Consider the following 21,363-nt stretch of genomic DNA (forward strand, 5'->3'; position numbering starts at 1 on the left):
AATCCATGATGGTTATAATACAATTGAAAGCTAGCGATAGTGTCGAAAGCAAAAGCAAGGGGGCACAACAAGAGATGCAACAATGACAACAACTAGATTAGACGGAGACAAATCCCAGAGAGACAACGGATCCACCCTTGGATAAGCCGGTAAGCTTGCTCTCCCCACCTACATCCGAGGCATCGACTGGCGCCGGCTGGCCCTTGTCGGCAGGCTTCTCTATTACGGATATCTGCCTGGATCCTCGGCGGGGTGGAGGAGACAACGAGGTGATTTCTGGCGAACTCGAGAGGCGTTCGGGGAGGAGGGAGGGCCTATTTGGACTTCGTGGCGGTACAGCAGGCGGGGGCGTGGCCGAGGGTATAGTAGGCGTGAGCATTTGCAGGAAGTTGGGATCGTTCTGCATGTTCGTGATGCGTTCCCCAATCGACGGGCTCGGCGACTGGGGTTCGGGGTCGTAAGGTCCAGGCGTGGGCGGTACAGACGTTGGTGGCGGGGGCGTTGGCGTTGGCGCCTTCGTGAACGATTTCGTCGTGGGGCTCGCGGGGCTGGCATTGGCGGGTTCTGGAGGCAGCGTATGGGAAGGGGGCGAAGCAGGGGCGCTAAGGTTGCGCAGGCGCTGCTTGATGGATATGCTGCGTGTGGACGATGCGGATGCAGAGCCAGAGCCCACTGAGGAAGGGCGGCCGCCGTTATCGTTGCTCGATGAGGCTATGAAGGACGGAACGGCGCCCTCAGGTACTGGAGAGGCGGGTATCGAATACAGGGGGTGGTGCGGGGTACTAGAGTCTCGGCGGTCATGCGCGTATGGCAGCTGATCTTGCTCGTCCGGGCGCGGGGGTAACGAGGAGTCCGGCGGGGGTTTGGGTGCCGAGAGAGAGAGCCGTAGAGCACGCTGGGCCACTGTGGAACGCAGGCTCTTGTGCGGAGGAGGGTGCTCGGTAGGGGAGGCAGGGGACGACACTTCGCCATTTTGCATTGGTGCCGGGGGCGGCGCAAAGTTCGGAGCGGGCCGTGGGGGAGGCATCGAGCGGCGTTTCGTGGATCCGGGGGGAGATATGGGAGATCGAGAATTAGACGTGCTCGCAGTCTCTCCGCTCTGTGCAGAAGACGCGGACGCTCGCTTCCAGAAATTAGGTGACAAAGCCATAGTAAGCTGGGGGCCGGGCGAAGTATTGGGGCTTGATTCATCGCTGGCGGGTATGGAGCTAGACCTGCTGTGTGGCCCCGCTGGTGGCGGAGGTACAGGACCGCTCGGAGGAGTCAGACGCTTGGGAAGCGTGCTGCTTTGTCTTGACCAACGTCTTGATTTAGAGTTCCCGTCGCTTTCGCCTGTACCAGAGGTAGATATGGACTGTATTGAGGAAGACCGCTCCCGATAGTTGGTGACGGTAAGATGCGAGCCAGCCCGGGGGCTGTCCACAGACAACAGCGACTGGACGCCAAAGCTGCCCGCAACACTTTGGTTACCGTTACTTTGCGAGTATAAAGGAGATAGTGACTGCGGTGCGTCGGAAGCAGAAGGGGGGAAGAATTTCTTCCTTGGAGGGGGTTGGAGGGAAACCGATCCAGCGGGGAGTGAACTGACTTCAGTATGATGTTCTGGCTCAACCGGAGACGGACTGAACTCCGTGTTAGAAACAATCTTCAGGTCGGAGAGAACCGTGGGCCTCGACGCCTCTGAGAAATCTCTGAAGTGTGAAGGGCCTGGACCAGGAAAGGTGCCCGGTCGTGTAGGAGACATGGAGGCATCACCGACAGTGTTGGGACGAAGCATCGAGAGCAGGTTGTTGCCTACACTTGTGAATGAGTCCTCCGCCGACCCATGAGCTGTATCGATCGACGTCGTGCGTACTGACGACGCACGCGAACGAGGCCGACCATGGGAGAACATGCCCTTCAGCACGGAGACACCGCTACCCTTTGACGCCAAAGACAGTGTTCGAGATGAGTGTGATGAGGATGGGGCGTGGCCAACCGCAGGAAAATTCATGGGTTTGTCTGGAGTTTGCGACCTTGTCGCATCAGACTCAACGGACTGTCGCTTGTTTGTAGGAGAGACCATCCCTTGGAGGTGCATGGAGAGCATAACGTCCATGTCTCCTTTGGGTCCGCTGCCTCCGGCGGCATGGTTATGTGCAAGCCCTGCTCGGATGGTTCTATCGTATATAACGTCAACATACCGCCACAGGTGGATGGGGAACAGAGAGAGTTACCTCTGAGCAAGGACGGCTCCCTTGATTGAGGTAATCCACTTCTGGGCCTCCGTGGCATCCTTGATCTGCACGAACCACATTGTCCTCCCGTTCTCTTCCAAGTTGATCTCCTTCTTCACCGAACCGGACTCAACACCACCAATCTTGACAACATTTCCGCGTCCCCCGACGTCCTCTTCTGAAATATATATTACACTGTCGTCATTGATAGCTAACCGCTCTAGTTCCTTTTCGTCGGGCGACGAGGACTTGAATAAATGAAGATACGAGATGCCTGATCCCGTATTTCGCGATGAGGGCGAGGGCGTTGAGAATATCATATGGCGTGTCTTCCATTGTTTCGCGAGCGCAAAGCTGAGTAGAGAAGAAGGTGGGTAGAACTTTGGCAAAGTCAAGCGAAGTTGAATGTTGCCCTCTAGAGCAGACACCGTGCTAGGGAAAGCTGGCACAGGAGCGACCGTAGCCGCAGAGGCAGCTCCCAGCTGCGTGAGAGACCCGGGATATGGATGAGTCATCGACGTGGGTCTGTGGCCGTTGCTCGAGAAACCAGAGCTGTGCGTTGGTTCGGTGGGGGTGATTGGGTCGCCATTGACAGAATGTGGTAACATGGGCAGGCCTTCGTGGTTGTTCATCTCACTCTCGTCGTCGCTGAAGCTGTCCTTCGGTGGCGAGTCGTGTAGAAGTTCGGGTCCGAGACCAAGAGATTGTGCGGCTGCGTCTCGTAAGCGTTCCCTCTCAAGTTCTTCGTCCCGACGGAGAGCACTGATCTCTATGACATCCGGGAGAACCTGGGGTGGAGCGGGTCGCGGGACAGGCGACTGGTTATGCTGCTTCTTGCCGAACTTGGCGGTAAAAGCGTCAGCAGCAACGAAAAGGCTGTTCCGAACTTTCCTAGGGTGATGGGGGAGGCTGTCACGGTTGGAATCCCGTGTGGTGAAGGAAGAGGGAGGGTTGTAGCGTTTGGACACAAGCGTGTCGGCATCTGTTTTTGCATACAAGGTGTCATTGGCATGAGCTTGAGAAAGGAGCGGATTTAAGGACGCCCCGGTTGACAAGGTGTTTGTTTCTACCTCGAGGAGGCGAACTTCGGACGGGAAAGGCAAGATGAACAAATGATGCATATATGCTTACTTACCGTAAGCGAATGACTCGTCTGCATGGTGGATTGCAGGCTCCTTGCCCTTTGTGCGCTTGGCCGGACTAGCTGGTACGGAGGACCTGCGAGCCCTGTCTGAGAGCCATGAATCGCGTGTCTTGGCGTGGCCGTCGGGTACAGTGTCTGTGGGATGTACGGACAAGGCGGAATAACGGTAGGGATGAAAGGCTGCAGGGAAAGACTCTGGGTTGGTCGGCATCGTCTGGGTCTGGCTGACGCTATGCAGCTCCGCGGGCTGGACGAGAAGGGGGCATATAAGAATGAGAATTCGTTACAAAGGAGTATACACTTGTATCATCACAAAGGCGGTGGCTGGCAGCGCCTGCCCATGGCCACGGCCGAGGGGCCAGGAATAGGGATGCAGACGCTGCATACATGCACACCCACGCGGAAACAGGAAACAGGAAACAGGAAAAGATGGCCAACCTTGAAGCTGTTCCTCTGCCCAACATCTGATACCGTCTCCTCCATCTAACATCAACCTTTAACGATGGAAACGGCTCAACTTGCCCTAGAATATAACCGGACTGAACAATATGCGCACAAACAAGGAAGGAAATGCAAGGCAGGGGTTGCAACGTTGATGGGGTATTCAAGGCAGCAGCTACACGCTCCTAACACGACCTGTCTGTCATATAATGCGCGCCTGTACCGCGACGATCGGGGTTATGTTTATGTCGCTCCTCGCCATCCCCAAATGTCATTCTAGCCGAGCAAGCTGCTTGTCTCACAATTTTCTCGCGCTTGTCAACCCCACACACCAGCACCGATGCCGACTCCGCCACGTTCTCGCACCGGAGACCTCGCGGTGTGGTGGGAAGCGAAAGAGACGATAATGGACCTCATCATGATCCCCCATCATCATGTACTATACCTGCACACCCTCAGGAGCTTCAAACCTTCCAACAGAAATAACAGCAATAATCCAAAGCGACTAAGTGCTGTACAAGTATGTACATCCATCCATGTCGTCGTAATAGTCGCCCTCTGCTCCCTCCTCGCTTCACCAATGCACAAACTCACAAAATGAGACAATGTGCATCGAAATATTGATACCGGGTCTCCGACCTTCACAAATAATACCAATCCTGGGTCCAGCAACCTCGTGTACCAAGATAAGCTGCATATCACGAAAACAGCTCCGAGTTCACCGCCCGGTCCCTTCCGTTTCATGCCCGCCCATATCACGATCACACACCTGTGTGGTTCCAAAAGGCCCTCAAATCAGCTTCTTCTTCCCCAAATCGCATGCACCGTCTGATATAAGTTAAAGCAATGACTGACCACGGGGTAAGCTAGTTCGCCGCCGCCGCCGGCCGCATAAAAAGGCAGGATGGGAGGGGTATATCATAGCCGCCAAGAGTAACTTATGCTGACATACGCATGAGCTGCTTCATGCGGTCCATATAAGCCGTATGCGAACCTGGCCCGCCCATGGGCGACGGTGCGCCGCCGCGGGGCGGCTTCCGGCTCGCGAGCATGCTCGACGAGGGCCGTACAGGCTCGGGGTGGCGCATCTCCGGAACAGTCGGGCTCGTCCCGTCGTGCACATCCTCGCCCAACAGCCGGCGGAGCATGAGGTTCTCCTTGACCAGCCGCGCGAGCTCGCACTCCCGCTCGAGCGCGTGGTCATCCATGATGTCGACTTCGTGCATTTCGCTATCGTCGTCATCGTTGTCTAATGCTGTCAATGCCACCAGTGGCGAGTCTTCTTCTGTTTGTGGGATCGGTGATGCGCCTTCGCCGTTGAGTTCACGCATGAGGAGGCGCAGCGTCTGTGATATCCGCGCAATGCCGGCAGATTGCTGTGAGGTGATCCCCAGATCTCGCTTGCCGTTCTCCGACTCGCGTTCTAGTAGTTTGAGCTCGTATTCCTTGATCAGCGCAAGTTCTCGTTCTTGTACATCCCGCTAGTTGAAGAGTATCAGCAAGGAGAACAAGGATGAAACGTTTGAGCATACAGCGTGGGTGCGAAACGCGCTCATTACGTTCTCGAGGGTTTGTTCGTACTCCTTTATTAAGGACAATAGTTGCTTGTTGTCGTGTAGCAGACTCATATTCTCCGATGTCAAAGCCGCATTCATGTGCTCCAGTTCCGACTCATACTCCTCTACACGCGCGTTTAAGATCACGTTCACCCGGGAAGCCAGGGACGACGCGTACCTTTTGGTTTATCAAGGTTGAATCTGCGCAAGAACGTCAGCAATACCATACGAGCTTCGAGCCAGAGAGACGCACCTTCTGAGGACAAACCCCGTTTGCGAGTGAACAGCTTGCGCCTACAGAAACCACTCAGCACAAGTTAGCAGCTTCCACCTGACCTCTGCGCGTACCTTGACATTATCGGCAACATTGTGTAGTGAGATAGAAAGTGCCCTATTCTGATTCAGAGATTCGGACAGTTCTTGTATAATGCCCAAGAGACGAAGGAGGTCCTGGTCCGTGTCACGGTTGACATCGAGCATAGTCATGTCGCTCTGTGAAGAGGGTCGGCTTTTGCCGACGTGACTTGGCTTCCTGCCCATATTGGCGCCAGCCTGAACGCCAGGTGGTGTACCGCCTGCGCTGCCATGGGCAGACGGCAGAAACATCATGGACGTCGTTCTCGGGATGCTCATCCTGCCGACGCGCACCTACCTGTCCTGCGATCGACTTGGGAGACTCTTGGTACTTTGCAAAGAAAATGCGCGAGCTCCGGATGACATATTATCCTGGTAGGCCCCTTTGACGTAAAAATGCAGAAAACTTTAGTTTTATTCAGCCGCATTGCAAAAAGCGCGTCCATCTAGACCACACCGTTGGCCGGACCGTGCGGAACTGGGAGTACTTGGTTTGCTGTTGCGGCAATAATCCTGCAACGATCCCACTTCGGTTCCTGGCGCTGATCCCGACACCTGTCCATAATGCTCCTTGTATCCGGGCCATCAAGAACGTTTCACACCTGTGCTGCGTCTTTCAGAGCTACGTCTGCCCCTGACCGTGACGTTATGGACTGTTCTTGTTTCTCGGAACACTGAAAACTCTCTAGGCTAAGCAGCTGCTCAGCGCTCAGCACTCCTCCAACGCCACTCAAGCAATGGCTCCTTGTACCTTGAACGGACGCGTGGCCTCTGGACAATGAGGGCGATGACTTAAGTCGTCGAACCCACACCTTTTCCGACATGATCAACTATTTTGACTTGCCCATCTATGTGATGGATCTCGGAACCTGCTGACCCGTGATAAATACGCCCGATGCGCCCCTGAATGCAGGTATGGTATAAAATTGCGTGCAAAGGTGACAGCAATGCCAGATGTTTCTGCCAACCGACCTCAGCCGTGAGTGACTTGCTTCATGGACTCTGCTGAACTGGTCGAGGAAAGGTCGCTGTACGTGGGCAACGCCCTTAGCTGTATCCTATATGGTGCGCGCACTTTATATGTTGTTGATTGTGACTTGCCCTTTGTAGCTAACAACCATCATACTATGGTTCACAGGATTTAATCTGCACGCGTACTTCGCGACCGTACTCGCTCTAAAGAACTCAAAAAGCCGAAGTGTCCCACGAATATTCTACAATGTCTTTGGTGGGATCATGCTGCTTTTCGTGACTTGCGCCCTCGTTACCAGTGAACTGCGTGGTCAGTTTGCATGGATCGACCAGCGAGGACAGTCCGGCGGGCCGGAAGCGTATCTGCAGCAGAATGTCACCGAGTGGTATGTTACAATTAGCTCGGTCGCAACTCTGCTAGCAGATGCGATGAGCAATGGACTAATGGTACGCTTCATTCTATTCATCCCAGCCTCTCTTCGAAGGGGATGGCGTGGTTGATGGTGTACTATTTACATGGCTGACGCTTCGCGGGACTGCAGATGTATCGGTGTTATTTGATCTGGGGGCATAGTCTCCGGGCTGTCGTTCTCCCCTTTGCTCTTTTTGTGCCTGCCGTTGGTAAGGACCGGATTATCTTTCCTTCCGCACTTCCCACTTACCCTCAGTGCGGCTCCTCCCAGCCATTTCCATCGTGATGACGACGACGAGCGCTATGCCAGGGGCTTCCGAGTACACTGGCATGCCACTCAAATACGACATCATCTGGATGGCGCTCACTACCGCTTTCAATGTCGTGACGACTGGGACCATTTGTTTCAGGATATTCCAGAGCTACCGCCAGCTCCGGCGCATGTTCCCAACACAGCAGCACGAAGCCGCGTTTCATCCGTACACTAAGTCGATAACAATCATCGTTGAGTCGTCGCTGCTGTTCACGGTGGTCACCGTCGTGTATCTAGTCGTCCAGTGTATCGACAGCCCGGTTGATATAGCTATCGGGGCTGTATGGACCAACTTCTGCGTACGTACCGCGATTGTGCAACCATCATCAACCTATGCGTCGCGTTGATGCTGACCCCGATTATGTTTGGTGTTATCATCAGGTTTTGGCGCCTCAGCTCATCATTTTACGCATCGCCTCCGGTTCGGCGTGGACGGATCCCACGACGAAGGAGAACTTATCGAAGCTGACCACGGCTATTTCTTTAGACTTGGAGCAGTCTGGCGCGTCGCATTACCCTTAGCATGTGTGTAATATTATTGTATCATCTCAATAGAGTGTAGCTTATCTCTCGAACCTCGGATTCAAAAGAGTACACGATGGCGAATATCAGGTCACTCTTGGTAAGCTGACAGGTATTGACAGCGGGGCCCTCAATCGGCGTCAGTTCGGCGCGCTACAGTGTCAAGTGAGCTCCAATCGCGAAAAAGTGCACATAAACGTCGATAATCCCCTTCGCCGAGCGATGTTCCTGTGATGATTTACTACGGCTATCACGAATTTCGGAAGAACCTAGCCCAATTGTTCATACATCAACGCTCAACATTAATTCGTATTTCCCTTCCTTCCTTGCACAAGACCCGCATGCCTCCCTGCCCTCAACCTGCGGTCGTATTGTTCGTGCTCAATGACCTCGCCGGTTAACTTCGGGATCGAGAGGTCTTTGTATATAGGAAACACACTTAGCTCAGGTCTCTACGGTCGGTCCTCTTCCTTTTGACCTCGCACTTCCCATGTTTAATTGAATATTGACGCTCCAGTCCTGGCTGCTTGCGTGTACGGTCAAATTCTGTCAAGGCTTCGCTCCACAAGATGCGCTCGCAGAACGAAACTGTTCTATTCCGTCTATTGCACCTGCCTCATGTTTTGCTTGACCGTCGGGACCGTTGACGCGTTGTACACCGCAGAAAAGGCATGGATTGAAGATAGGAACAATCCCGGCGGGCCGTTGGCATCTCTCATGGAGAGCCAATCTAACTGGCTTCACACCTTTTCTTCTGTCTGCATCATCCTCGCAGACGCGCTGAACAACGGACTCATGGTGCGTCGTGATCCAATATGTTGAGACGATTTACTTTGCTTACTCATATTTTTGCCATTAGGTTCAACGCTGCTACCTCGTCTGGAGCTATAGCATTTGGATTGTCTCGATTCCATTCCTCATCGCTCTGACTTCCTTTGGTGCGTGTATATACTTCTGCTTCTCTCCCCGCGATGTAGACTAAATGTGAGCAACAGTCATGTCCCTTCTAATGACTGTTCAGAGTGCTTCGCCTGACACCACCATTTACAAGGGGGCCGCGCTGCGCGACGGCGTCGTCTGGATCGCGCTCACGACGGTCTTCAATGTTCTGATTACTGGTGCCATTTGTCTCCGCCTGATCTTGACGTGCCGCCAATATCGCGACATTCTGCCGGCAGAGTCGATCAAGACGTACACCAGCGTGATGTCTGTGATGGTGGAGTCCTCCCTCCCGTTCAGCGCTGTCAGTCTGGTCTACATCGGCTTGCTTGTGGCGAACAGTCCTGTCGAAGGAACTTTCAGTGGCATATGGGCCAACGCCTGTGTGAGTCTTTCTCCTCTAGTATTCCGTAACTAGGACACTTTCTCGACAGTTGAAGCATGTGAAATGTCGACCGAAACTGATGGTGCTTTGTCCAGGTCCTGTCTCCTATGCTGATTATTCTGAAAATATGCAAAGGCAGCGCGTGGTCGCGCAGTGCTATGTCAAATGTGACACTGACGACGATGATACCAGGAGGACTCACCACTCCCGGCCACACCTTAATGACATGTCAAGAGCAGGAATTGAACTTGGAGGATATGCGGACGCTGCATAGTCAGGTGTAAGCTAGATTTATCAGTTTGTTCTATGGTTGTACGAACGTTGTGTATTATATTGACCTTGGTCACTAAAGCTCCTGCCCAGCAAGCGAAGGGTTTTCAGTGCTAAGAGTGGATAGTTCCCCCCTTTCTTGGCTTCGTTATTTTCAATCGTCACCAAGGCTTAACCTTGCTGATCGGGGGATTGTTTCTCCATAGTGCAGGACATGCATTCAGCGTAAATGGCGAGATACGATCGATATTACAGCCTAATGGAGCACCCCAGATCAATCGATCACCACAGCATCACCACGACCCGAATCACCTCAACCACGATGACCAAGGACGCAACCCAGCAAGATATCGTCCGCAGAGGTTACGACGAACTCTCCGAACTCTACAGAGGGGATGAGGCCACACCAGATGTCCGACGACGCTATGATCATTTGCTTGGCCGACTGTTTATCCTACTACCTGACGTTCAAAATCTAAGCTTCCTCGATCTGGGATGCGGATGCGGAATCCCTGTTTGCCAGGACCTCGTCGAGAAAGGGCATAATGTTACCGGTGTCGACATTAGCGGAAAGCAAGTTGAACGAGCACAATCCATCGTCAGTGATCCAAGAGCTTCATTCCACCAAGCAGACATCTGCGACCTCGCCAATGCCTCTGAGTCATCGAGCTCCAGAGCATCGTCAGCTCTAGAGTGGATACCGTCTGACGGTGCATACCACGGGATCATCTCACTCTGGACGTTCATTCACTTACCCATCGACGAGCAGCCGAAAGCTCTTCGCGCCGTACGAAGGTGGTTGCGCGATGATGGGGTGGCTCTCCTAGTGGTTGGGAAGGAAGAGCTTCCTTTCGCAGAGAAGGCTGGTTGGCTTGATGCGCCTGAGCACGTCAAAATGCGCTGGTCACATCCACACATTGACAAGTTCCGCGAGTGGGTAGGAGAGGCTGGGCTCACTATCGAGAGCGAGACGTTCATACCGGACTCGTACGCTGCACCAAAAGACGGTACTCAGGAGAAGCAGAGTGGTCATCAAATGCTTCTGCTGAAGAAGGGGAGCAACTCTCGTTAGGCGTGTCATGTCTTCGCTGTCCAGTCTTCCCTGCAAAGTGCTTATCTGCTCCAGTTCCCGTCCACCCGTTCAGCATGAGCAGCAAAACGCTATCTTTTGCGGTATGTGGTATGAGCATAAGGTATCCAGACCACAACCTATTTGCTCAGCAACTCGTCCAGCAACTTCCTACCGCCGTCCTCCCAATCATCCCAGCACACTGCCCAACGCATCGTATCCCTTCCCATCCTCGAGTCGCCCTCCCTCGCCCTCTTCCCTATTTTCTTGAAACCTGGTTTCGGCGTTGGTATCACCCATGCCCACTTTCCAATGCCCTCAAACTTGAACCCCATTTTCTTCGCGAGCCCATTGGACGCAGCGTTTTCTGGCCCCGCCTGCCATGCGATGCGCCGCAGCTCCAGCCCTCCCTCCGTAGGGTCGTCTGACACCGACGACCGCTCCAGCCCCCAGCGCAAGATGGCACCAACCTCGTGAGAGCTGACGTGCGTCCGCCTGAACTGCGGGAGCACGATCACGGGCCCGATCTCGGACGTCAGATTGTGCGGATCCGTGTACGCGAGCCCGATAGCGCCTGCCAGTGCGCCGCCGGGGACGCCAAGATCTTTATCCTGCTCAACGAGCTCGGGGCGGAGCCCGCTCGTGTCGAACACGGCAAAGAGGATGTTGCCCTCGTCACGGCGCATGATTTTCTCGACGAAGAAGAGCCAGTCGTGCAGCGTCTCGAGGTTGAGAGGCATGTACTTGAAGAAGTCAGCGTGGCCCTCGACGCGTGACATGAACCGTGCAGCATGTTTGCGAGGCACGAACGGGACAAGCTTGACCTTGCCGGTCGAGAGCACGTCCGGGACTGGGACCACGAAGTTGAGGTCATATGGTGATGGACCGTATAGCTCCTTTTCGGGTATGGTGTCTGAGGGAGGCCTGTATGCGTTGATGTAGCTCATTCTTTCTCGCTTGGCTTCTTGGTTGTTGGGTGTGCTATGGTAGTGTTCAAGTGGGACGGACGTCAGGAAGGACACGCACGGATGGATTCCCCCAAATATATCAGAATGATTGAGCGAGCTGATCTGATTAGATCGGAAAATACGCATGGCTCATGTAATGTACGTGTCGTAACGCCGAGCAGGAGTGTGGCTTGAAGCAAGCGTTCATGTTGAGCACAAATGCGTCAAGTTCGGATGCAAGGGCCTAGTATACACATGGAATGAAAATAGAACGAAAGCACCTTGTAACTTGAATGAAAATGGATCTGTCGTGCTAGAGGCGCGGCCAACTACTAGAGGAGTAACCTGATCGGCCCGTTGGACGTCTTGACCTCCACTCCACCTCGTCGTCTGACATCATAATCATCGACCGTTTCGCGTTGCCAGAAGACGGAACCACGGGCGGACCCTTTTTCTTTCCGTACGTCTTGAAATATTCTCTTTCTGCCTTTGCCAATTGGATCCGCCAAATTCAACATCTCCAAATCAGTTTGCCCAAAGCGCGATGTTTCAGCCTGGAACGAGCCTTCAAACTCGGGGTGCATGGCGATGGTTGCCCGAGAATTGGACGTCCGCGCTATCGTCTGCAGCTTGGCTCCTGTTGGTGAGGACTTGAAGCTGAGTTTGAGAGGCGAATTGCTGGTGATCGTCCGAACGTCAAACGTCCCGCCAGCACCTGGGCCATTGTCGGAGGCAGCTAATGATACGGCACAGTTGATGGGGCTGCAAATTCCCGTCAGCTATACTCGATGATCGCTACATAATAGCGATTTACCTGTTGCTTGTCTCGATGTCAAGAATGGTTGGTTCAGACCCTTGATTCAGGAGGTCAACAACAGCGGTGATAGGTCCATTTGCAGAGCGAAGTTTAAGGGAATTCGAGGCGCCAAAAACTCCATTGATTGACGCATTGGAAGTCTGCATGTAGCCCTCATCAACATAGATGGACTAACCGGAGTTTTAGTTGACGCCTTTGAACGCATCACAGCCAGATACGTACCTCGACGGTAATTGGAGCGTAAGCTGTTTTGAGGGACATGTGGCGGAAGGCTGCGAATTCAGCGAGGTCGCCGAATGTGTGCACGTAGAGAGGCATGTCTGTCTCAAATCTTTTCACCTGCAACACATCGTTATCCTTGCTCGTTGGAAGGATGACCTTCACATGGAATTGCAACATGTTGTGTTTGTCCTGCTGACTGGGCCACCATTTCGGCGTCTGATCAACGGTCGACGATCATCAGAACACTGAATTAGCGTTTAGTTTGGGATACTAACCAGGATGCCGATGCCACGCTCATTTTGCGCCCTCTCTAGATGGCAGACAGTCGCATGATCAAGCGCGAACTGGGTGTAGTACCCGACGGTCACGATCACCTCCGCTGAGCTGCCTGGTTTGTCTGAGTTCACAACTTGAACGGTTCCCGCTTGCTGTGAACCCCGACTGAAGAGGTACAGTGCCTCGGCATCTTCGACAGGAAGACAGAACGCCGTCCGAGCATGGCTTGGGAACTGATCTCTGCGACTGGGCTCATAGGGCACCCAGTCCTCTCCAGTGACGCACTCGTGGACAACACCGTCTGAGGGCGCGGGCTTGGCCGCCGGCACATCGTGCTCACAGTGAGGGTGCTAGAAGAATAGAAGTCAGCACGGGGTTGAGCACGGTAGACTAGACTTCATGAGTACGAGGCATACCTTTGACGAGCCCGCTCCTTGTGCAGGAACGACGGTTCCGGGCGCGTGGTTGGCGGAACTGACGAGCAGCCAGGAATCTACGACAGCACCGGCAACCACCTGCACCCACTTGGCGACTTTGTTTTTCTTCCGTGGCCGGACATCTGAGCGCCCGTGTGCGAGCTGAGGGAGCTCACTAGAGGAAAAAGAGGAGGAACTGGTGTTGAGATATTGTTTCTCCATGGGCGCGCGCCCGTGAACACTGGTGTGATTGGGAATACCTAGATCATACCATGGTTGAATTATGTATCTCTGCTCAAGGGTCGTGGCCTCGGCAACGTAATTGTTGACAAGCCGGACAAACTAGGTGATATCAGGTCTTGGGCCCTGCCTGGCCTGTGTGGGGTAAGGATAACTCGGGGACATCGGAAGCAAATCCAATCGCGACAAGATTACGTGCTTTTTGAGGCTCCTCGGTTGCGCAATCAAATTAAGCTTTTATTCCTCTTTACCTTTATTAGTCTCGTTATTCAGTCCCTTCCGTTTCTTTCGCAGTCTTTTGCAGAAATCTGCTCCTCGTGACGGAACCTGCCGGAGACTGTCTCGTATGGACACACCACTAAGCGACCACCGGCAGGCAATATGAGGACTAGGCGTGTACAGAGAAGTTTTGTACCACGCATCGTTGGGGTTCAAAGGAAATATATCCACGGACAGGGAAAGAATCGAAAGCACACGAGATTGCGTGACTGGTAAATTCATAGTACAGAAGCCTACAGGAAATGTTTAATCGGAGTATCAGATAATCAGGGTAACGGGCTTGTTCGAAGAGCTAAGCTTGACGCTTCCCTTGTCAGCCTTGTCGCTGTTGTCTTCGTCATCCCAGAAAATGACGCCTTCAATGGCGTTGCGCCTAAAGGTGCCCTGCGCGAGGCTCTCATCAATCACTCTTGACCTTCCGTTGCCGGAAGGATCTTCTACTTCTGTCCTGACGAGCTCTGCACGGGCGTTTGAAGTGTCCGCATGGTACTTGCCCTCGAATGCGGAATGTAAGGTGACAGACGCAGGTCCATTGGACGTACGGGCCTTGACATCGAGACTAGAGTCAACCGGGGACGAGTGGAAGTTGAGATTAAGGTCGTGGTTGGATGTATGCGCATCAACATCGAACGATCCGCCAGTACCCAGCTCATCGTCAGATCTCGCAAGGTTTAATTCGCCATGAATAGGTCTACCTCAAGTCAGAGATTGTTGGGCAAGACAGCATGCGCATTTTAACTTACCCATTGCTCGTCCTTGCCTGGAACTCCGTGATGAAATCATCGTCGTCATTGATGAGGTTGGCTTGAACACGAATCGCAGCATTCGAGGTGTGCAAGACCAATTTCCTACGGGCGTAGAAGGTTCCGTCGATCGGCCCGTTAGACGATCTAAAGGACGCTTGATTAGCCTTGACCGACTATCAAGACTCTATCAGCGATGGACATGCACAGAAAGTAGCCGTATATTACCTTCACATCAATGCCCGAGTTGGAGGTCCTGAGGGAGAGTTCGTCGAACGCAGTGGAGTTGCCGAGATCCTCAATGGTGAGCGCGTAGTTGGACATATGCGTCTCGAATTTCTTGACGTCACCCACGGGGAGTACGACCGTTACGTCGAATCTCACTGATTCGTGCGGGTGGTGGAACCAGCCGTCAGGAGTCTTAGAAAGTCGATTATTTGAGAGCCGAATGGTATGACTACCGCGCAAACTCACCATTATACCAAGTCCACGTTCACCCTTCGTCCGCTCCAAGTAACAGACACTCGAGTTGTCAAGAAGGCTGTCGTCGCGGTATGAGGCCTGAACGGTGACCTCTGCATAATCCACGAAGCTATCTGAGGGGATGACCTTGACCCAACCGTACTGCTTGGAGCCGCGACTGAAGACGTAGAGGGCCTCAGCGTCGGCCACGGGGATCTGGAACGTGTAGTGGGCGTTGCGGGGAGAAGTAGGCCAGCGCTCGTCGTGCTCCCAAGCGCTCGCAGCAGTAAGACAGTTGTGCACTTCGCCGTCGGAAGGCCGGGGACGAGCAGCTTCATGTCCGTGGAACAACTTTTGATAGATCAGGTCAGCCCGTGAAGCCGGAATGCGGGGACCGACTAAAACTTACCCCACCGTGGAAAGAGTGTACCCCGAAGATAAGGTGGTAGGTACCAACGCAGAGCAGGTACACAACAAACGCTACACCCAGGGCCTTGCAGAATCTAGCTTTGGCCGAGCGCCTCGGGGGCTGGGCGTAGGGAACAATTCCTGCTGGGAAGACCCACGCTGGTCGACCTGGGACATCAGTGTAGGGCACTTGGCTAGGCTGAGACTCGAGAGCGTCAGCGTCAGGTTGCTTTGGGACCTTCTGATAGTCGGGGGGAGGTGATAAATCGATAGCCATGGAGGAGAACAGTTGAGGGGCAAAGACCGCAGGCACCGTCTTCTTGAATGGCGAGAAACCCACTTACTGCGGTCCTGTCACTATTAAGCATAAGCTGTTGACATCATCATAGAGGAACATGTGGTCATGGTTTTTGCACTGCGGCGTAGCGCGCAGTAGTCTCCCCTAGGCAGACCCTATATCAGAAGACAGTCGTTCTTGATATTAGGAGCGCGCAGCACAGCGAGTGAATCAGCACCTTACCGCGGCCCTGGTAATACGGAAGATGCCGCAGCCTTGCCACATCTTCCAACTTTCAACTTCGCCGAATCCACCACTCTTCGTTTAAGTTCGGATCTCTAAGCTATGTTTTACATGTAAAAGTGCCATCGAAGGTCAGCATTTAGAACGGTACACCAGAGTGAGTACACTGCAGGACCTCCATCCACACTGGAGCAATGCCTTCTTCCTCCACTCCAATCTGCATCCCATTGTCCCTCAAGACATAGTATTCCCGGGCCGGAGTAACAACTATTGCTACGGCAGGATGTAGCATGGACCCGTTGTTCAGGTCCAAATGCACGCTCTCAACATGATGTTGTCTGAAAGAAGCAGCGTCCCGCGTCAACACTGTAGTTCTGTCTCAGGCGCACGATGCATCACTGCGGACTACGTACATGGGCAGATATAGGTTGACCTGCTGATGCTTTCTAGTTTGGTCAAGGTCAGAGGCAGAGAATCCGGCAAAGTCTTGCGCCATTCGACTAGCAGGCATCCATTGGCCGCTGAAACTACCGCCGATACCAGAACGGCGTCAGGTGAGATCATCGAGAAGGTTGCATTTCACAGAACCTGTTTGCAACGACGCTTGCCGTGATATATCGCTCCGCAATTCGGCGTCTCGGAAAGCCTTGATCGACTTCTCCTTGTAATCTTTTTATCCAAATCTTGCTTATTCCTCGGTCGTATTCCTCGCGATTTGCCCAGGAGAGCCGATCCAAGAGCCGAGGTGTGGCCTGGCGCGCATCCCCAACGAGATAGCCCGCCCAGTCAGCTCGAATGCAGTTGATAATGTCGGAAAGCGAGCTAGAGCACTTGGAGGGAAGACAACAGACTACCTCACAAGTATCCCCCAACACAAGAAATCGCTCTTCACAGTCATCAGACTTGTCAGTTCTGACCGTGATAAGCCATACTTCGTCACCAGGCATGGGCACGGCGCCAACCACAGTAGAGTGAGTCCAAGACAAAGGCACCGCACCGTCGCCTACAGAAAGAGCAAACCACAGTCTGGTGACGAGAAACCTGAGAATTCGGGATGATGATCAAGAATAAAACACTCGAGGGCACGAGAGCAAACCTGACAGCGATAGTAGCCTGCCTGTCGTCGTCAGGACTCGTCCAAAGTCGCGGGGAAATCACCGAAGCAGTCTGGAAAACCCTTCCGAGGAACGAGTCCCAATACGCTCGTTGCCTGTCGCCTACTTCGTGTACGCGGTGGGTCAAGTAAGGCCATAGATTAGTCGTTTGGAGAGAATGCAGGCTAGTGACTCCGTCCAGACGTTTTCCAGAGAAGCGATTCTTGAGTATATGCGCGGCGGAGAGGTACACTGAATCAAGAGGTTGAGACGGTGGCGTCAAAACGTTCACAGTCCGACACACCTGCGTAACGCAACGTTCGTGATACACAAGCAAGCATTCTTCTATCTTCGCAATCTAGCGCGCTCAGGATAACAGCCCACCTTCCGACCTTCTTCCTCTCGGAAGCTCTGGGAGGTAAGGTAATCATACGTAGTTTCTCGGCGGGTGCGCTCTTCAGGAAGTCCAGACTGAGACCAGAGTTTGCAGACACTGCGATACTAGATGAACTGTTGCAAAACGTCGATAGCCTATCAGCCTTCTGAATTTCAGCATGGGATACTCGAACGATAAGAGGCTTGAACCGTTTGCTGCTCGAGCTCGATACAGGAAGGGAAGTCTCTATAGCCCGACGCTTAGGCGTATGATTGAGCTTCGGCTTTGGGATTATTGGTGGAGTGAGAAGGTCGTTCTTCCTCTTCTGACTTGTACGCAGGGGCGGGAGATCAGTAGACTTCTGCTTCTCTGTCCTTGATACGGAAGTATCCACGGGCGTTGGTTCCGTCGGGTTCGGACTCGGGAGGACACGCTGGGGGGCCTCAACTTGTTCTGTAGCATTGGACAACGCCACATCGTCGCTGGTGCCCAAACATATTCGAGGCGGTTGAGGCGTCGGGATATTGGTAACAAATTTTTGGGTTTCGGTTTGTTGCATAGACTTCACATTATCAGGGCCTTTGAGGATCTCCGAGTCAACGAGCTTTTGCAGCAATGCAGCTTTTCCGAGTTTAGAGTAGCCAGTAATCCGTCGATCCTTACAGAGAGCTTTCAGTTGGGCGACCTTCATCTTGGCTAAGTCTTCCATAGCCACATGAGCGGGAGAAGACATAATAGAAGTAAGAAACCCAGGCAAGAATTTGTAGCGTAGTGCCAGTGGTAGCTTGGTAGCTTGGTGTGATGGTGATTGACTGTCGCTAAGAAGTCTACCGCTATTTTACAGGGGTTTCGCCCAAAATGCGTGTCGAATTTCACAAAGTTTTGCCATACAAAGGACGTCAAAAGCAAAAAGTATCATCTTGCAGCCCTTCAAGTTGAAATGCCCACAGTAAGGAGTACAGCTTTGCTTATCCACGAATGACCACGTAACCGGTGTTTCTATGCGGTGGCCGAACTATAAACCGCAGCCTCAACGAACATGAACAACTCGGGGTAACGTGCAGCGCTCAATGGTTGTGCTTTACACTTCCTGCTACGAGGTCGGGTCACTCTCCGAGGTTGTGAGTTAGCATTAAGCGGGTGTCTAGTTTTCATCACGGAGAGACCTGTGACACAAGAAGCAGTGAGCAGTCGAGGATTCGAAGTGATGGTTGTGTTAGTTTCGTTGAGGGATAATGCACCAGCAGAATGCCGCTGCGAATCGCTTGTTGTAGTGTCGACAGTCCCTCCTTGTAAATTAGACTGAGTGCTCAGCAGAGGTGGATACTCGCGTATGACCCGACGTGGTCCAGGCGTTCCGTACAAATCCTCCATGTCGTCTGTTTGAGCATCCACCATATCGACGTCTTCGTTATGGACCTGACTCGATGACGTAGCAGGAGGGATAGATTCGATAAGGGCAGATATGTCCTCCATGAGGTTGCCATTCGTCCTGGAAGAGCTAACGTTGTAAGCAACGGCCAACCCCTGTGATTCATAAAGGAGTGCCTACGGTAGGGTTGGACCTGGAGCTGTTTCCTCAGCTTGCATTAAAGGTTCGATTCGAGTCGAGGGTGGGTCGAAAATCCTGTTTGGCCCATCCTCGTCTATTGCAATAGACATATTCTCAGCAACACTTTGGGCCACATCTCGACCCTGATCTGTGCCATGCGCCGTGGAGGAACTTTTGACTCTCCAAGAGCTTTCTTGCTGTATGACAATCAGCTTCTCTGAGGGCGTAGCTGCTGCAGCATGGTCTGAAGAGGTTGTCCTCTCCTTCGGCTTGACTGACGAAGAAACAACTTGCACATCATCAGAGTCGGAGTCAAGAATAATGGTCTCGCGAGTAGATTTTGGCTGAACAAGGTGAGTGAGCATGCTACACCACATGTAATGTCATTGAAAGACATGCCTGAACCAGAGGCTTAATCCGCTTCTGGGCGACGCTGCTTTTAGCGGGGGACTCGACAAGATTGATGGCGATTGCAGCGGGACTTGGTGCTACCTCTTGCTTCGACCTTGCCTTCTTACATCGCTTTGTATTACACTTCCAAGACCCCAAACCATTGGTAGCATCCTTTGACGCTTGGGTAGCTTTGATGCGCGTCACAAGTTCATTGTCCTCTACTGGTGGAACATGACACACTAACGATTATGAGAGGTTAGAGGCACCTGTTCATTGGCTCGAAACTAAGACTGGCACTAACCATGATGCCACGAGCGTTTGCACTCTGCACATGTTAACAGAAAGGCTTGGGGGTTGTTATGGGAAAGAGAACAACGTTCGCACTTTGGCGGCATTGACGTATACGGGGCGCGTGAGTGAAACGCGTATTGGATAGGGGCCACGGGCCACATCGGCTCACAGAAACTGAAAGAGGCTCTCTATGGGACCATGTTACGAAACTAACCTGTGCTATTATCACTCGAGCACCAGCACAAGGCTCGTATATGTACGGTCATATCCTAGGTCATATAGCACTGCCAAACCCACCGCCCTTGCTGGCAGACAACTCCGCTCCAAGCTTGTATCCTAACACCTGGATAGCCGCGTCAACAAATCCGGGAACATCAATAGATCAGGCATATTATGCTCACCTTATCCCAATCCAGCTTCTGCCGTGTCATTGGAAGAGCTCTTCGCAGTCCCTTGAACGTCTTCTCGCCCATCTCCTGGTATGCGTCATTCAACGAGACCTGATATTTGCCTTCTTCGGACTCGATTTGTGCAAGAATCTTCGAGGCAGTTTGTTGTGGTGATGACGTGACAGCCGTCTGCGGAAGTGTCAAGAAGAGTTTATGGGAGGTGGTCAATTGAACCTGGAAAGGGCATTTTAGAGAGTATGGGGGCAAAGTATCGATTCACCAACATTTCCTTGCTCGTAATAATGCACATGAACAAGGATGAACCCTTCGACCTTGTTCTCGTTGAAGTTCACCACATACTGCGATCTCCACCGGCCAGACCTACAGAGCCTATTGAGGAATATCTGAAGGACAGTTATGCAGATCACGCACCAGTAATTGTTTGGATTGTACTTGTTCGCGACAACCTGGATAGTAAACCGGTTTTCCCCAGCATGAGAGAAAACGGCAGCGACGCCATCGTGGTAGTGAGCGCTCAGGTACAATTGTGTGGCCTTCTCCAATGCTTCCCTATTGGCGCGTTCACAGTCATCTGAGGGTTAGACGTTGATGGTGGACTAACCGCAGAGGCTCAGACTCCTCATCAGATTCAGTGGGTTGTGGGTCCGTGGCTTCCTGCCGCAAGGCCGATGTCAATGAGAAAAGGCAGTGACTTGGTGGAGACGTTATCGCACCAAGCTCAGATGATCAAACCGGAATGATGTCTTAGACCTTGGATCCAAGTATCGTTCCTCCCCTTCCTCTTCACTGGAAATCCTGGCGATCTCGCTCACGATTGTCTGAAGCAAAACTCGTCAACCGCTGCATGATTGAACGTCCTGGTACATCTTACCTGATGCTCTACTCCTGGGACATCCACCGTCGTGAATTGCGTGAGGTTATACTCCCGAAGAGCTGGCAAGACACCGTCTTGCAGGGAATCGTCGTCTGATATGACGGCTCTGACATCTATTAGATATGGCAGCAACGTCAGCGAGACAGGTGGTTGACTCGAGGGGGGCGAGGACCATTAAGCACGTCGTTGATCTCGCCTGGGGGAGCTTGCAACAAGAAGCTGGAGGCCGCTTGTATGCGTTCAGCCGGGTCCATCGCAGAAGATCACGGCTCGGAGGAGAGGGGCGAACGGAAGATTAGGCTCAGAGTAGAGCACAGGAAGGCAGAGACACGCGATAAGCAGGCGAGGGGGTGTAAGGGAGACAGTGCTTGGCGGGGAAGTGACAAGCTTAAGTGTTCCGGATGGTTGGACGCGTGGTGTACGATCTCATTGCCCCTATATTATTCACAA

General features: G+C 52.9%; 8 protein-coding genes across 8 annotated transcripts; 2 read left to right on the forward strand and 6 right to left on the reverse strand.

Annotated features, from left to right (window-relative positions):
- Positions 1-3: 3 nt before the first annotated feature.
- Positions 4-3,932, reverse strand: CONPUDRAFT_165167 (uncharacterized protein). The gene is made up of 4 exons (XM_007770191.1): positions 3,799-3,932; positions 3,352-3,607; positions 2,217-3,198; positions 4-2,159 (listed from the first exon to the last, which is right to left on the reverse strand). Exons 1-4 carry the CDS (start codon positions 3,841-3,843, stop codon positions 98-100), a joined length of 3,345 nt encoding a protein of 1,114 aa, XP_007768381.1. The 5' UTR covers positions 3,844-3,932; the 3' UTR covers positions 4-97.
- Positions 3,933-4,739: 807 nt separating this feature from the next.
- CONPUDRAFT_89999 (uncharacterized protein) lies at positions 4,740-5,944 on the reverse strand (the record flags this gene model as incomplete). The annotated part of the gene is made up of 6 exons (XM_007770192.1): positions 4,740-5,282; positions 5,334-5,482; positions 5,536-5,558; positions 5,611-5,651; positions 5,706-5,807; positions 5,918-5,944. The coding sequence occupies 6 exons, from the start codon at positions 5,942-5,944 to the stop codon at positions 4,740-4,742; spliced, it is 885 nt and encodes a 294-aa protein (XP_007768382.1).
- A 75-nt stretch (positions 5,945-6,019) lies between these two features.
- CONPUDRAFT_82046 (uncharacterized protein) lies at positions 6,020-6,601 on the reverse strand. The gene is made up of 2 exons (XM_007770193.1): positions 6,149-6,601; positions 6,020-6,086 (listed from the first exon to the last, which is right to left on the reverse strand). The coding sequence occupies exon 1, from the start codon at positions 6,533-6,535 to the stop codon at positions 6,308-6,310; it is 228 nt and encodes a 75-aa protein (XP_007768383.1). The 5' UTR covers positions 6,536-6,601; the 3' UTR covers positions 6,020-6,086; positions 6,149-6,307.
- Positions 6,602-6,706: 105 nt separating this feature from the next.
- CONPUDRAFT_153469 (uncharacterized protein) lies at positions 6,707-7,930 on the forward strand (the record flags this gene model as incomplete). The annotated part of the gene is made up of 5 exons (XM_007770194.1): positions 6,707-6,776; positions 6,850-7,130; positions 7,226-7,304; positions 7,367-7,707; positions 7,790-7,930. The coding sequence occupies 5 exons, from the start codon at positions 6,707-6,709 to the stop codon at positions 7,928-7,930; spliced, it is 912 nt and encodes a 303-aa protein (XP_007768384.1).
- Positions 7,931-8,272: 342 nt separating this feature from the next.
- On the forward strand, positions 8,273-9,597 carry CONPUDRAFT_103951 (uncharacterized protein). Its single transcript, XM_007770195.1, has 5 exons — positions 8,273-8,387; positions 8,448-8,728; positions 8,790-8,868; positions 8,926-9,254; positions 9,350-9,597. Exons 1-5 carry the CDS (start codon positions 8,315-8,317, stop codon positions 9,536-9,538), a joined length of 951 nt encoding a protein of 316 aa, XP_007768385.1. The 5' UTR covers positions 8,273-8,314; the 3' UTR covers positions 9,539-9,597.
- Positions 9,598-9,836: 239 nt separating this feature from the next.
- On the reverse strand, positions 9,837-13,625 carry CONPUDRAFT_165172 (uncharacterized protein). Its single transcript, XM_007770196.1, has 7 exons — positions 13,532-13,625; positions 13,272-13,446; positions 12,855-13,205; positions 12,580-12,795; positions 12,355-12,527; positions 11,886-12,302; positions 9,837-11,574 (listed from the first exon to the last, which is right to left on the reverse strand). The coding sequence occupies exons 4-7, from the start codon at positions 12,754-12,756 to the stop codon at positions 10,734-10,736; spliced, it is 1,608 nt and encodes a 535-aa protein (XP_007768386.1). The 5' UTR covers positions 12,757-12,795; positions 12,855-13,205; positions 13,272-13,446; positions 13,532-13,625; the 3' UTR covers positions 9,837-10,733.
- Positions 13,626-13,942: 317 nt separating this feature from the next.
- CONPUDRAFT_123715 (uncharacterized protein) lies at positions 13,943-15,788 on the reverse strand. Its single transcript, XM_007770197.1, has 5 exons — positions 15,405-15,788; positions 15,008-15,346; positions 14,762-14,953; positions 14,534-14,709; positions 13,943-14,481 (listed from the first exon to the last, which is right to left on the reverse strand). Exons 1-5 carry the CDS (start codon positions 15,678-15,680, stop codon positions 14,049-14,051), a joined length of 1,416 nt encoding a protein of 471 aa, XP_007768387.1. The 5' UTR covers positions 15,681-15,788; the 3' UTR covers positions 13,943-14,048.
- Positions 15,789-19,811: 4,023 nt separating this feature from the next.
- Positions 19,812-21,274, reverse strand: CONPUDRAFT_137064 (F-actin capping protein alpha subunit). The gene is made up of 8 exons (XM_007770198.1): positions 21,086-21,274; positions 20,911-21,026; positions 20,753-20,857; positions 20,641-20,693; positions 20,451-20,588; positions 20,303-20,399; positions 20,031-20,252; positions 19,812-19,972 (listed from the first exon to the last, which is right to left on the reverse strand). The coding sequence occupies exons 1-8, from the start codon at positions 21,165-21,167 to the stop codon at positions 19,904-19,906; spliced, it is 882 nt and encodes a 293-aa protein (XP_007768388.1). The 5' UTR covers positions 21,168-21,274; the 3' UTR covers positions 19,812-19,903.
- Between the last annotated feature and the right edge of the window lie 89 nt (positions 21,275-21,363).

The sequence above is a fragment of the Coniophora puteana genome (genome assembly GCF_000271625.1).
Source record: "Coniophora puteana RWD-64-598 SS2 unplaced genomic scaffold CONPUscaffold_6, whole genome shotgun sequence".
Taxonomy (NCBI): Eukaryota; Fungi; Basidiomycota; class Agaricomycetes; order Boletales; family Coniophoraceae; genus Coniophora; species Coniophora puteana.